The sequence below is a fragment of the Armigeres subalbatus genome, chromosome 1 (genome assembly GCF_024139115.2).
Source record: "Armigeres subalbatus isolate Guangzhou_Male chromosome 1, GZ_Asu_2, whole genome shotgun sequence".
Classification (NCBI taxonomy): domain Eukaryota; kingdom Metazoa; phylum Arthropoda; class Insecta; order Diptera; family Culicidae; genus Armigeres; species Armigeres subalbatus.
In genome coordinates this window covers 72,657,854-72,672,221 of record NC_085139.1, presented here as the reverse complement: position 1 = coordinate 72,672,221, position 14,368 = coordinate 72,657,854, and the positions used below count along the sequence as shown (strand labels likewise).

Below are 14,368 nucleotides of genomic sequence, written 5' to 3'. Positions count from 1 at the left end.
CATTTTTTCAGCAATTCCACTCAGAATATACTCGAAAAATAATCTGAATTTCTAAAATCTTTCTCGAATAAACCACCCCACCCCCGGAATTCATTCGGTAATTACCATTGGTATTACCATACCTCTCAGATTTTTTTCGGGATCTCCCCTCGGAATACTTTCAGGGTTTCCTGTCAGAATTCCTTCGGGAATACCCCTCGGAATTCATTCTGGAGTTTTCCTCGGAGCTTCTTCGAGAATTCTCTTCAGATTTTTTTTACGAAAATTCTCCTTGGTATATCTTCGGGATTTCCTCTTGGATTTCCTTTGAAAATTCACCTCAAAATTCCACCGAGAATTTTCCTCGGAACTGCTCCGAGAAATTCCTTCGGAATTCTTTCTGGAATTGTCCTCTGAATTCCTACAAGAATTCCTCTCAGGACTCCTCCGGTACCTTGTCTTGCTGTAATAACTGTGGCAGTGCTGAAAACACTAAGCTGCGTAGCGGCAATGTCCCGATGGAGAATTTAATGCCATTAATAAGAAGACGGAGAAAAAGTTTTGAGACAAATGGGAGCAATTTTTTCCTGCTTCGTACAATTTGTATTGGAAATTTTAAAAAAAAACTACACATTTTGTGTGATTTTTCAAAATTAGCACAAACAACGTATAAACTTTTTTTTTATTCTTATTGGCATCTAATCCTCATTGAGACATTGCTTAGTGCTTTCTTAGCACTTTCACAGTTATTAACTGCGAGGTTTCAACGCCAAGTTACCTTTTTTGCATTAGTATATGATGAGGCTGGGGGCAGCAGGGACTATGTCCAAGGGCTTGACGATCCCTCCCCAGGCCATCTGCGAGTTGTGGCGCCTACCTAGGATGTGGTGGGGTTTGACAGTGGGCCCTGTTAAACCTCTATAAAAAGCTGCATGTATCCGCAAGTAGGCTCCGCCAAAGCGACCGTGTGCCGCTCAAAGCGCACAAGCCCAAGTCCTGGTGTTAGGTGGGACGCTAAACAGCCCTGACACGACGGCCCTCCGACGAGACAGGAGGTTTGCGCAGGCCCAATAAGCCGCCTTTAATTCAACTATTACGAACGACATAGAAGATAATACGACTCGATACAATCGGCAACGACCTAGGCGACGAATAAAGGATCACGATTGGAAGCTTGGAACATGGAACTGCAAGTCGCTAGGCTTCGCAGGTTGCGATAGGATGATCTACGATGAATTACATCCCCGCAACTTCGATGTCGTAGCGCTGCAGGAAATCTGCTGGACAGGACAGAAAGTGTGGAAAAGCGGGCATCGAGCGGCTACCTTCTACCAAAGCTGTGGCACCACCAACGAGCTGGGAACCGGCTTCATAGTGCTGGGAAAGATGCGCCAACGCGTGATTGGGTGGCAGCCAATCAACGCAAGGATGTGCAAGCTGAGAATAAAAGGCCGTTTCTTCAACTATAGCATCATCAACGTGTACTGCCCACACGAAGGTAGATCCGACGACGAGAAAGAAGCATTCTATGCGCAGCTGGAGCAAACATACGATGGATGCCCACTGCGGGACGTCAAAATCGTCATCGGTGACATGAACGCTCAGGTAGGAAGGGAGGAAATGTATAGACCGGTCATCGGACCGGATAGTCTGCATACCGTATCGAACGACAACGGCCAACGATGCATAAACTTTGCAGCCTCCCGCGGAATGGTAGTCCGAAGCACTTTCTTCCCCCGTAAGAATATCCACAAGGCCACATGGAAATCACCTAATCAAGTAACGGAAAACCAAATCGACCACGTTCTAATCGACGGTAAATTCTTCTCCGACATCACGAACGTACGCACTTACCGCAGTGCGAATATTGAATCCGACCACTACCTCGTCGCAGTATGTCTGCGCTCAAAACTCTCGACGGTGATCAACACGCGTCGGAGTCGTCCGCCGCGGCTTAACATTGGGCGGCTACAAGACGGTAGACTGGCCCAAGACTACGCGAGTTAAAACATTAAAGTCGATTCGGACTTTTTAAAAAACAACACTACACAATTCCACTGCTTAAATCATACTGACTTTAATTAATCTATCTACCAATAATTACACCTATATGTTTATCGTCCGGTGACTGTCGCTGGCCGGTGTATTGCTGACTCCGCATCGTTCGATGATGGCCTGTCGTCGTGTCGATTGAGGTGCCTGTCGTCAATTCGGGTGTCAGCAAATTCCTTTGGTAGCTCTGTTGCTAACTCGCCCCGGCTGAGTGATTAGGTTCCATGGAAATCACATCTGCAAACGTCAATGTCCTAAGAGGAGTTGCGTCAAGGATTATCGGGACGTCCTTCGCTGGCTCTTCATGTTGAATTTCTATCTTCGTTGATCTGTTGAATATGAAATTGAAAACGATAGCAAAGCTGATTATGGTTAGAGGGAAAGCTATTCCCCCAAATATGGTTAACTTCGGCCAGTGCAGGCTATTGGTTTGTAACTTGATGTAGTCCAGATCCTTTCTTGTCTCGAGATGGAGCTCATGGAGATGTTCCAAGCTCAAATTGATGATGAGATGTTGATTGTCCACCGTAACACCATCTAGTGGTATTTGTAAAGGCGATTCCTCTAGATTTTTGATACTGCTGCTGTAAGTTCTGTTGTCGATCGAAATTTCGCAGCTTTCGAATGAAACAAGGAATGGACCAGATAAATTCCTGTTGCTGATTCCGCAATTGGATGAAATGGTGAAATTTCTGTTGTAGTTTATGATAACGTTATTGCTATCAATTGCAATGATTTCATCCTGAATTGAATTGAGTGTGAAGTTGCATCTGGCGGGTTTCCCATTCAAAAGTTCCGAGATACAAGATGATTTTTCCGGTGATAGATCATTCATATTGAAGATTGTTGGCTTTAGCGAATCTACGGCGTATATCTCGTTGCTGTGCATCAGAAAGGTTTTTCTTGTGGTATGAATTTGCTTTTGATTATGATGAATTGGATAGATGTGGACTTTCCTAAACACTCTTGGGTCTAACTTGGGCATTTTGATAAGCAGAGCTACCTCCTTGCTGTTGGTGGCCACTGATGATTCTGCATACGATAGCGCTTCGGTGATGGAATGAGTTGTTACATTTTCATTACTTAGCTTTTGGACTAACACTTGAATTTCTGCTGAACTTAAAATTTTCTTATTCAAAATTCCTATCTTTGCAAAATTTATGCTATCCACAATTTGCTCTAATTTGTCATGTAAATATTTTAAATTTAGGAAAATATTAATTGAATGGATTTCTGAAGATCTTGAATTAAACAATGATATGGCCTGAGAGGTTTTAAGTACAAACTCTTTCATTTGTAAATTGAGTTCTCTATTAATTTTAACTTGGGCATTATTATTTTGTATTAAGTCGTTTAAAGAGGAATTTATTATTCTAAGGTCATTGGCATCCGGGCTGCCTGCTATAAATTTCCATCCTGATCCTAGACTATCCCATCGCTTTACTCTTCTAGTTGAAATAAGGCTTTTGAGCACATTTTCGATGTTTTGAAATTCTTCTATTATCAATGTTGAAAATTGGTTGGTGTTAATTTCGTCAAACATATTTCTTATATTATTTATGTGGTACTGATACGAAGTGAGGTTAAAGTGGTGAATATAAAGGTAAGAATCAATTTTCACTCTACCGGTCCCTTGATTAAATGCTAAGATTGGCTGACTGCTTAGGCTCCTTAGGGAAATAGTTTGCTCGGATGACCATTCTAACTGAAGCATGAAAAGTCCTAATCTGTAATTGAAATTGAATAGAAATGATTAGATCTCTCTGATTTTAATATCGTTTTTGTGAATTTTCCTTCCATCTTCGGTGGTGACCGTACTGTTGTTGACTTTCATTATCTTAACTTTCTTGTATCTAGCCTTGTGCTTTAATCTTTGTCTAGTTTTTTCAAACGCTTCCGTATTTTCTTTTGGGTTGCGGGGTATTCTTGTCTTATTATGAAAATCAAGGTCTTGTTTTTGTTTTTTCTTCAAATTGTCGAAAACTTTTTCAATTATCTCGGGTGTTCGGGAGGATGGAAGGATAATTTCGTATGGTGTGAATTTGGTTGATGAGTGTATGGAAGAATTGTATTTATGTAGGGACATGTGAAGGAGTTCGGGAACAGGTTTTGTGGGATTTTCTAGTTTTGTAATTCTGTATAACTCAAGAAGTGTTGAATGGAGGCGCTCAACAGTTCCATTCATCTCACTTCTACCGGTTGCGGTAATGTAAGGGGATATGCCGTGACTATTGTAATAGTTTACCAGATCTCCGGTCATAAATGATTTCTCACCATCCATGACTAAAATTTCTGGTGGTTTGTACTTCGAAAGCAGTTCTTTAAGAGCGGGAACTATGTCAACAGCTGCGCGAGATTCAATAAACATGATTTGAGCGAATTTAGAGAATTTATCTATGTAAGTAAGAAAATGTTGGCTTTCAAGGAATAATATGTCTACGTGTGCATTTTTGAAAGGGGTGTCCGGAATTGGCGTTTTCTGCAAAGGATATTTGATGGGATTTCTATCGTATTTACTTTCGTTGCAAGTACGACAATTGACTATGAAGTCTCGTAGTTTTGATGAAGTTTTGGGAAATAGAACTTCCGCATGATTTGCTGCTTGTTTTCTTGAACGCATCTGTGTGCCCTCATGTGTTCGTTCCTGATTACGTCCCATTGTTCATCCTCGTCCTGGACGTCTTCGAGCTGCTTTTGTGTGAATCGGATTTTTAACAATCGGTGTTGGCCAAAATGCTTTCTGTATGTTTCTTGAATTTTACCCATCAATTCTTCGTTTGTTAATAATCCGTTTACCAAGCTTACATTGAAATGGCTCTTTAAAATCTGTAAAATAGAAGTTTCGTTAATATGATCTATAGTAATAATAACTCTTGTATACGATTCGAAGGGGTGTTCGACTCTCACTGAATATGGTCCTCTTTTTATGATCACTTGATGGCGGAAAGCGTTTATTGGTACTTCTGTCGAAATTATGAAGAAATCATCACTGGTGTCAGCAGAATGCTGAGTTCCAGTCATAGAGCAAACGATTCTGCTCAATGCATCTGCAACCACATTTGCTTTTCCAGGTTTGTATATAATCTCATAATCGTGTTCCTCTAGGTATGCTTTCCATCTTTTAAGTTTCGCATTTGTGTTTTTCGGTGATAGTGCGAATGTAAGGGGTTGATGATCGGTCATAATTTTGAATTTAGTGCCGTAGAGATAATTTCTAAATGTTTGCAAGGCCCAGTATATGGCAAGCATCTCCTTTTCAGGAACAGAAAATCTTTCTTCTGTTGCTGATAAGGTTCTTGATGCGAAATGTATCGGCCTGTCTTTACCCATTTCGCCCTGAGACAGTACAGCTCCGATGGCGAAGTCTGAAGCATCGGTTGTTAATAAAAATGGCTTATCATAATCGGGATATATTAATATATCCGATGAAGATAGTATGTTTTTCATTTTATTGAAACATTGTTTTTCCACATCGGATAAATACACTTTTTTGCTCGACATGGGATTTCTCTCCCCTCGTAGAAGATTTGTTAGAGGTTTTGCGATTTTCGCAAAATCCTTTACAAATCGACGATAGTACCCCATCTTTCCGAGGAATGATCTCAAGTCCTTAATCGTTTTTAGTTCCGGGAACCTTTGAATAACATCAATCTTTTTACAATTCGGTTCGATACCCTCTGAACTAATAATGTACCCTAAAAATTCTACCTTGGTGTGCAAAAGTTTTGATTTATCGAGTTGAATTTTGAAATTCGCCATGTTCAATGTTTTCAAAATTATGGCCAAATTTTTCAAATGTTCTTCAAGAGAACTTCCAAAAACTATTACGTCATCGATATAGACGTAACAAATCTTTCCGATATGCTCTCGTAAAACATCATCGATAGCTCTCTGGAATGTTGCTGGAGCATTCTTAAGTCCAAATGGCATTCTAGTAAACTCATATTTGCCGTTGTTTATAGAAAATGCCGTTTTTTGGATATCGCTATCATTCATCTTAATCTGATGAAAGCCAGAAGCCAAGTCTAGCGTAGAAAAATATTTCTGGCCTTTCAACTGATCGATTACATAGCCAATCTCTGGCATTGGATATCGATCAGAGACAGTTTTTCATTGATTTTCGATAATCAATGACCATTCTGAATTTCTTCTCTCCGGATGCATCACTTTTCTTTGGAACAACCCAAACGGGCGCTGTCCAAGGAGAACGAGATGGTCGGATAATTCCATCATCTAAGAGTTTTCGAATTTGCTTGTTAACTTCATCGGTGTATGCAACTGGGTACGGATAGACTCTTTGGTGTACCGGAATATCGTCCGTGGTGTTAATCGTGCACTCGATTTTTGTAGCATATGATAATTTTGAATTAGGTTTGTGGAACACTGTCTTGTTTGAATTCAAAACATGTTCCAACTTTTCCTTCTCTTCATGTGATAAATGAGAAGTTCTAAAAATGTTATTTGAAGTTTTCTTATGAGGAGTGTATTCTTGAAGAGGGATAACTAATGTCTCATTACCTTGAGTCAAAGTTAATGCCATGTGATTCATATCAATATTAGCCTTAAGTGCCTTCAAAATTCCTGTTCCAATAATACCAAAAAGAAGGGATGGAATTTATGAAGAAGGAACTGCGATTTGAAATTCAGTTTTGGGTAAAAGAAATTTATATCGATGGCTGATGTTGCGTTAAAATTTCCATTGGCACTGGAAATCTGATTTGCCGAAAAGTCATACGGTTTTGAAATATTGTAGCTCCAAGCCAATTTAGGGTCGATCAAATTTATATTGGCACCTGTATCAATAAGAAATGGAAAGTTGCCAATCGTTGTTTTCAAGTTGATGAAAGGTAGAACCGGTTTCACCAGTTCGGGTTCCACCCTAAAAAATTTGTTTCTTGATTTAATGTGGATTCGTTGGTATCCAAATGATCATTATTATCCGGTATGTCGAAATCTGGATAAGCATCGTATTCTTCAGGGGGACATTCGGGATATTGTTCATAATCGTTGGGGTCTACTTCGATCTCTTCCATTGGATGCGCTTGTCTTTTGAAATTTTGGATTTGTGTTGACGGGGGGTGTTGGCGTTTTAATTGAATTGGTGGACGATTCCCATAATTCAACATTCTGGATCTAATACTATGGTCTACCTCCATAGGTTCAGGCTTTGGTAGAGGTTTCTGGGGATAGTTGAATGGATTCGGGTTTTGTTGGAATTTATTTTGGGGATAGGAAAACAGATTATTATAAGTTTGAACTCGTGGTTGAGCTGGCAAAAATGGATTCAAAGCATTTCTCTGGAATTGTAGGAAGGGATTTGGATTTTGTGGGAAGTTTCTTGGTGGAGGAGGAGGTATATTTTGCTTTCTAGGTGGAATTGCTGGTGGAATCCGTGGCAAGTCCAACTCTCTAGGTTTTGGAACCTGGAAATTGGAAAATTCATTTCTGAATGGAGCACTTCTTGCATCCATATTGTAAAATTCAATACAAAATTGGTAGGCCTTGGCTAGATTTGTTGGCGCTGCCGTTTTAAGCAAAACGTTAAGAGGCTTCTCAATTCCTCTAATGAACGAATCTAAGGCTTTCTCACGGAAGTAATTGATGTGAGATATGGCATTCGTTCTCAAATTATCGTCTGTTTGAATTTGAACGATAATTGAAGATAACAATTCATTAACTCTGCTGTAATAGCTACTGAGGCTCTCTGTGGGGATCTTCTTTACGGTAGTGAGTTCAAAATCTAGAGTTTTGATATCTCTTTTGTCTTTATAATAAAGTAAAAGAGTAGATTTTATCAAACCCCAATCATATGTTACGTTATTCGCGTTGAGAATATCGGCTGCTTCACCGCGAATTTTTCTTCTCACAGATTTACTAATCAGTAAAAGCTGATCAGCGGTTACACCTTTTGAGCGATAAAGCTGGAGGGTGTCTTCTACATCTGTTAGCCAAGCAATTAATTCTTGAGGTCTGCCATCAAATGGTTGGAGATCTCTTATCAGATCAGGCACTTTTCCTAACTCATAAAATGATTGGTTGGTGAGCGGAGTTGGTGCAGTCGATTCAGTCATTATGATTCGTTCAAAATAAATATCAGCTCTACTTCTCTTTTTAATTTTTAAAGCCTTCCACACGTCTGATTAGATAAATACACTTCTTTTCACTTTCACTTCTTAAGCTAAATTAGTCACTGATCACTTTTGAAAATAAAAAATAAAAAATGTATTACTTACAATAAGGACCGTGTCCTGGTTGCGGCCAGCATAACAATCTGGACTTCGTTTTCGGGTCGGGAACTCCGTTATCGTCGGGGGAACGGCAGGCAGGTGCGTCGAGGGAATCCTTTTTCCTGGTGCACAGTTTTTTGCTGTGTGGTACTTAGGCCTCTAAACACCGATCGAGTTATCTCAGTGTCCTGCTGCTCGCTTTGCTTGTCTGGTGCGTGGCTCTTTAAACCACGGTGGCTCGGCTCTTTGAACCGATTAGATTAACAAGATTTTCACCACTGGGAAACACTTATCAGTTTCTTCAAGAATTTTCACACCATTAAGACTTATACACTTCCCGACTTCTGGGTCCCTATTCGGGCGCCAGTTAAAACATTAAAGTCGATTCGGACTTTTTAAAAAACAACACTACACAATTCCACTGCTTAAATCAGACTGACTTTAATTAATCTATCTACCAATAATTACACCTATATGTTTATCGTCCGGTGACTGTCGCTGGCCGGTGTATTGCTGACTCCGCATCGTTCGATGATGGCCTGTCGTCGTGTCGATTGAGGTGCCTGTCGTCAATTCGGGTGTCAGCAAATTCCTTTGGTAGCTATGTTGCTAACTCGCGCAGCAGCTGGAAGTGGCACTCCCAACGGAAGAGCAGCTAGGCGCAGCATCTCTTGAAGATGGCTGGAGAGATATTCGATCCGCCATTGGAAGCACCGCAACCGCTGCACTAGGCACGGTGGCTCCGGATCAGAGAAACGACTGGTATGACGGCGAATGTGAGCAGTTAGTTGAGGAGAAGAATGCAGCATGGGCGAGATTGCTGCAACACCGCACGAGGGCGAACGAGGCACGATACAAACGGGCGCGGAACAGACAAAACTCGATTTTCCGGAGGAAAAAGCGCCAGCAGGAAGATCGAGACCGTGAAGAGACGGAGGAACTGTACCGCGCTAATAACGCACGAAAGTTCTATGAGAAGTTGAACCGTTCACGTAAGGGCCACGTGCCACAGCCCGATATGTGTAAGGACATAAACGGGAACCTTCTTACGAACGAGCGTGAGGTGATCCAAAGGTGGCGGCAGCACTACGAAGAGCACCTGAATGACGATATGGCAGACAACGGTGGCGGTATGGTAATGAACCTAGGAGCACGCGCGCAGGACATGCGACTTCCGGCTCCGAATCTCCAGGAAATCCAGGAGGAGATCGGCCGGCTGAAAAACAACAAAGCCCCTGGAGTTGACCAACTACCAGGAGAGCTGTTTAAACACGGTGGTGAAGCACTGGCTAGAGCGCTGCATTGGGTGATAACCAAGGTTTGGGAGGATGAGGTTCTGCCGCAGGAGTGGATGGAAGGTGTCGTGTGTCCCATCTACAAAAAGGGCGATAAGCTGGATTGTAGCAACTACCGCGCAACCACATTGCTGAACGCCTCCTACAAGGTACTCTCCCAAATTTTATGCCGTCGACTAACACCAATTGCAAGAGAGTTCGTGGGGCAGTACCAGGCGGGATTTATGGGTGAACGCTCTACCACAGACCAGGTGCTCGCCATACGTCAGGTATTGCAGAAATGCCGCGAATACAACGTGCCAACACATCATCTATTTATCGGCTTCAAAGCCGCATATGATACAATCGATCGGGACCAGCTATGGCAGCTAATGCACGAAAACGGATTTCCGGATAAACTGATACGGTTGATCAAGGCGACGATGGATCGGGTGATGTGCGTAGTTCGAGTTTCAGGGGCATTCTCGAGTCCCTTCGAAACCCGCAGAGGGTTACGGCAAGGTGATGGTCTTTCGTGTCTGCTATTCAACATCGCTTTGGAGGGAGTAATACGAAGGGCAGGGATTGACACGAGTGGGCAGGGATTGACACGATTTTCACGAAGTCCGTCCAGTTATTTGGTTTCGCCGACGACATTGATATCATGGCACGTAACTTTGAGAGGATGGAGGTAGCCTACATCAGACTGAAAAGCGAAGCTAAACGGATTGGACTAGTCATCAACACGTCGAAGACGAAGTACATGATAGGAAGAGGCTCAAGAGAGGTCAATGTGAGCCACCCACCACGAGTTTCTATCGGTGGTGACGAAATCGAGGTGGTTGAAGAATTCGTGTACTTGGGCTCACTGGTGACCGCCGATAACGATACCAGCAGAGAAATTCGGAGACGCATAGTGGCTGGAAATCGTACGTACTTTGGACTCCGCAAGACGCTTCGATCGAATATAGTTCGCCGCCGTACCAAACTGACTATCTACAAAACGCTTATAAGACCGGTAGTTCTCTACGGACACGAGACCTGGACGATGCTCGTGGAGGACCAACGCGCACTGGGAGTTTTCGAAAGGAAAGTGCTGCGTACCATCTATGGTGGGTTGCAGATGGCGGACGGTACGTGGAGGAGGCGAATGAACCACGAGTTGCATCAGCTGTTGGGAGAACCATCCATCGTTCACACCGCGAAAATCGGAAGACTGCGGTGGGCCGGGCACGTAGCCATAATGTCGGACAGTAATCCGGTAAAAATGGTTCTCGACAACGATCCGACGGGAACAAGAAGGCGAGGTGCACAGCGGGCAAGGTGGCTCGATCAGGTGGAGGACGACTTGCGGACCCTCCGCAGACTGCGTGGTTGGCGAAGTGCAGCCATGAACCGAGCTGAATGGAGAAGTCTTTTATGTGCAGCACAGGCCACTCCGGCCTTAGTCTGATGATAAATAAATAAATAAATATGATGAGGCTGCTTCTAACTCCTCAAACTTATTCATTATATTCGTATATTTTATCCATAATCATAAAATCATAAAATAAAACTACTACAGAAATGAATCATGGTATTATTTAAGTTTTAATATGTCCCCAAAAACAAGCAAGATTTGGGGAACTCCAATAGTTTCACTGCTCGTTCTAATTAGCATCACCCGTGGCGATAGTGTCATACTAAAATGTTGCAACGCTGTTTCGCACTACTTTGTGACACATCAAACAGACAAGCAAGTAGTACGCACACACAACACTTTTACCGGTCAGCATGGTCAAACATTTTGTTCGGCTGATAACGGTCAGATGATGGGTGCACGTAAAGCTGTGTTCGCTCTAATTTATTTGATTCTCGATTGGCTCCTAGCCACAAAACTATGGAACCGATTTAGCAATTCGGTTGTTGGTTTTCAATATATAGGTGCATCATTTTTTATTTTCTTCGGCCCTGATTTGCAGCAAATCGACTTTATTTTGCGCCGCGCCGTGCCTGCGGTGGAAGTTTGTTTGAGTGCGGTTGACGCACTAGTTATCGCCGGGCCCGGCTGTAATTTATTTGCTGACGCGAGTTTAGTTGGTTTTCCAATTTAACCACTGGTCCGTGCGGTGATGACATCTCGTTTTAGCAAAGTGACGCAACAATTTGCGATAGGCATAAATTGGATTGTCATAGCGGTTGTGGCATTATAAATATGAGCTTAGGGATGAATATTTCTACAGTTATTGCTCGATTTTGTGGTTTGGAGGGCATTGATTAACAGCAATGCGGCATTACATTTATTATGTAACATTGATAAAGGTAATCATTCCCAGATTGCTTCCCATTTATTTTGGTTTGTATCTGCCTTAAATCTGAAATAAAAAATCAACATGCAAAAGTTTCAGTTTGAATAAATTGATCTAGTGTGGTAGAAATAGGTCACGTCGGGACAAAAAAAAACAGAGAGTTGATACATAGCTTAAAAAAGTGATCAAGTGAAACAGACTTGAAATCGTGATCTGTAGTTTTACATATACTATAACCCTAAATCACTCATTTTAACGGAAATGATAATTTTAAATCCAATATAATATCCACATTAACTGACAAAAGTCTGCAACTGTTTACTTTTATAATCCAAACGGGTTTGCTTTTCCATCCGAGTCCGGGGGTTCAACGCCCATCATCAGTGGCGGAAGAACAACGAACCTGCTCGATTTCAGAGGGGGACTCCTCCTCACGCATCACGTACGTAGGCAATTGGCGCTCGGGGGTGGTGGTTAAAATGACATAAAAGAGATTTAGAACCACACTCATCGACCGAAAATTGACCAATTTCGATGCATTGCTCTGTTTGCGTTTCCCGTTTCTGGTGACGGTTGTTAGTTGATTCTATGATGGCGGCCGATCGCGCTCGCGAATTTGCCATCGGCCGACCGCGAGGTGTGAATCTTTGAATTTTCGAACTCGGGAGTGGTATTCACATGTGAATCGAGAACGCAGGGGAAGCATACAAATCAACTGTTTATGCTAATTCAATGCCCAGCACGAAGTTTATCGCTCCTCGAGGAATATTATGCGATTGAAAAACGTTTGGAATTCTGGAGAATGTGAATTAGGCTCCATTGTAAAATGTATATCATTTAAAACCTTCAAGTTCGCTTCAGGCGTACTGGAACGAACTGGAACACAGATACAGATAGAAAGAGAGTTCCAATTCATGATTAACGAGTTTTAGTCAAAGAAATATGCGTCCAGTAATGAAATATGCGTCCATGTAATGATACTGAATAAAAAAGATCCCAGACATCAACTTATCGCATAAGAGCTTACAATCACAATCGTTGATCTATAGATATTTCTTTAGAATCGCAATGCCGTGCGGTGCTAATTAGTTTATTTATAGGTTTCCCCGAGCAAGGCTATGGTATGAATCTTGTGCAACAAGCACAATTATACAAAATGCCCAGAGCGTTGTTTATCTTTCTCGTCTGAAAAGATTCTAAACCGTTCTGAGAATCGATTCTTCCATCTTCGGATTGGAAATTTCCTCACAGTCAGTATCAACGTTTCAGTATATTTACCCACATTTTAAATAATTATTCAACTGACCTCATCATCATACTGTTAATTGTTAATTGGGCGTACCTGTAGAAGAAGAAAGAAAAAAAGTTATCAATCAACGTAACAATATGGTGAGAATAAGCAAATTGATACAAATGGAATCAAATTAATTTCCTTTTTAAGGGAATAATAGGAAAATCATTTAAACGATGGAAGGTTATTGAACAGAAATGTAATTTTTAACTTGTATTGTAATATTTGGTTTCAGAATTTGAAAATTCGACGATAATTAATTATTGCAATGTATGTTGCTCATATACTGTACATCTTTGGTGAACGCTCATCGACGTACTTTCAGGACATTAGTGCACATATTGCGTTACCAGCTTTGAAGTAAATCCCAAAATTGGGAGATTAGAAGGAAAGCTAGAGCCTGAAGAAGCATTGAAGTGAGAACTAGTGATGACCGCAAGCTATGTCAAACGCTCCTCCAATATTTTCTACTGTATCTAATTCTGACGACCAAATATTGAGTAGTCAAGAAAGAAATCAAACGTAAAACCAAACCTATGCGTCTTTCCTCATTTATCATTCTGTTATTTATTGAATTTATTCTTATTTCTTTTTTGCACTTTTAATAAGAATTAAAAACTGTGGGGTACCGAAGGTGTTTCTGATGATCGCGATTTTATCCCCTGACGGACGACGTGGGATGCAAGCTGCAAGGTAAAAATCAAGCGCCAAGCAGGAATCTCCTAAACAAAACAAATCTCTCCCTTTCATCAAGGCCGCGTTCCTGGCAACCCAGGGATCTTTACCTGGGCCATAAGTTCCAACTGTTTCAGCGTCCTGGGCTTCCCGGGCACTCCAATCCACCGTTCCTCACCCACTTCCGGCGATACGAGCAGAGCCGGCCTGTCCAGGATATCTCCAGAATCAGCATTAGGTACGGTAAAAAAAAAACCCTATTTCTTTAAGAAACCCTGACCCTCCCGCTGTAGGTGAAGTTTTGCCTCTAATGGAGCATCAACGGGTTTTGGAACAACCTTACAAACCTCGAGCTGCTGATGCACCACAGCTTACCATGGACCATAACTCTCCAAGAGGTTAGGGGCGTATTCAACACCCTCATGGATCTGACCCTCGAAGGCCAATACCGTTGGACCAGCAAGTTGGGAATAATTATAGGCACACCATACCCATCGGGGTTCTGCTGGATATCCCATTCGATGTCCTCGATATCGACGAGGGCCTGTCGGCTGTTGGTGTCCGGCTGCACGGAAGTATGCA

At 42.0% G+C, this 14,368-nt stretch overlaps 2 protein-coding genes across 8 annotated transcripts in view; both read right to left on the bottom strand.

The window, feature by feature from the left end:
* Nucleotides 1-14,368, bottom strand: part of LOC134227108 (cadherin-87A) — a 1,007,180-nt gene that overhangs the window by 897,435 nt on the left and 95,377 nt on the right. The window lies entirely within an intron of this gene.
* On the bottom strand, nt 2,046-8,351 carry LOC134212159 (uncharacterized). The gene is made up of 2 exons (XM_062689810.1): nt 8,265-8,351; nt 2,046-3,758 (listed from the first exon to the last, which is right to left on the bottom strand). The coding sequence occupies exons 1-2, from the start codon at nt 8,294-8,296 to the stop codon at nt 2,225-2,227; spliced, it is 1,566 nt and encodes a 521-aa protein (XP_062545794.1). The 5' UTR covers nt 8,297-8,351; the 3' UTR covers nt 2,046-2,224.

Bases quoted from the DNA above. Each gene is read 5' to 3' on its own strand.
- LOC134212159 (XM_062689810.1), bottom strand. From the start codon at position 8,296: ATGCTGGCCGCAACCAGGACACGGTCCTTATT. The intron at 3,759-8,264 runs GTAAGTAATACA...TTTCAATTACAG, and splicing joins ACCAGGACACGGTCCTTATT to ATTAGGACTTTTCATGCTTC.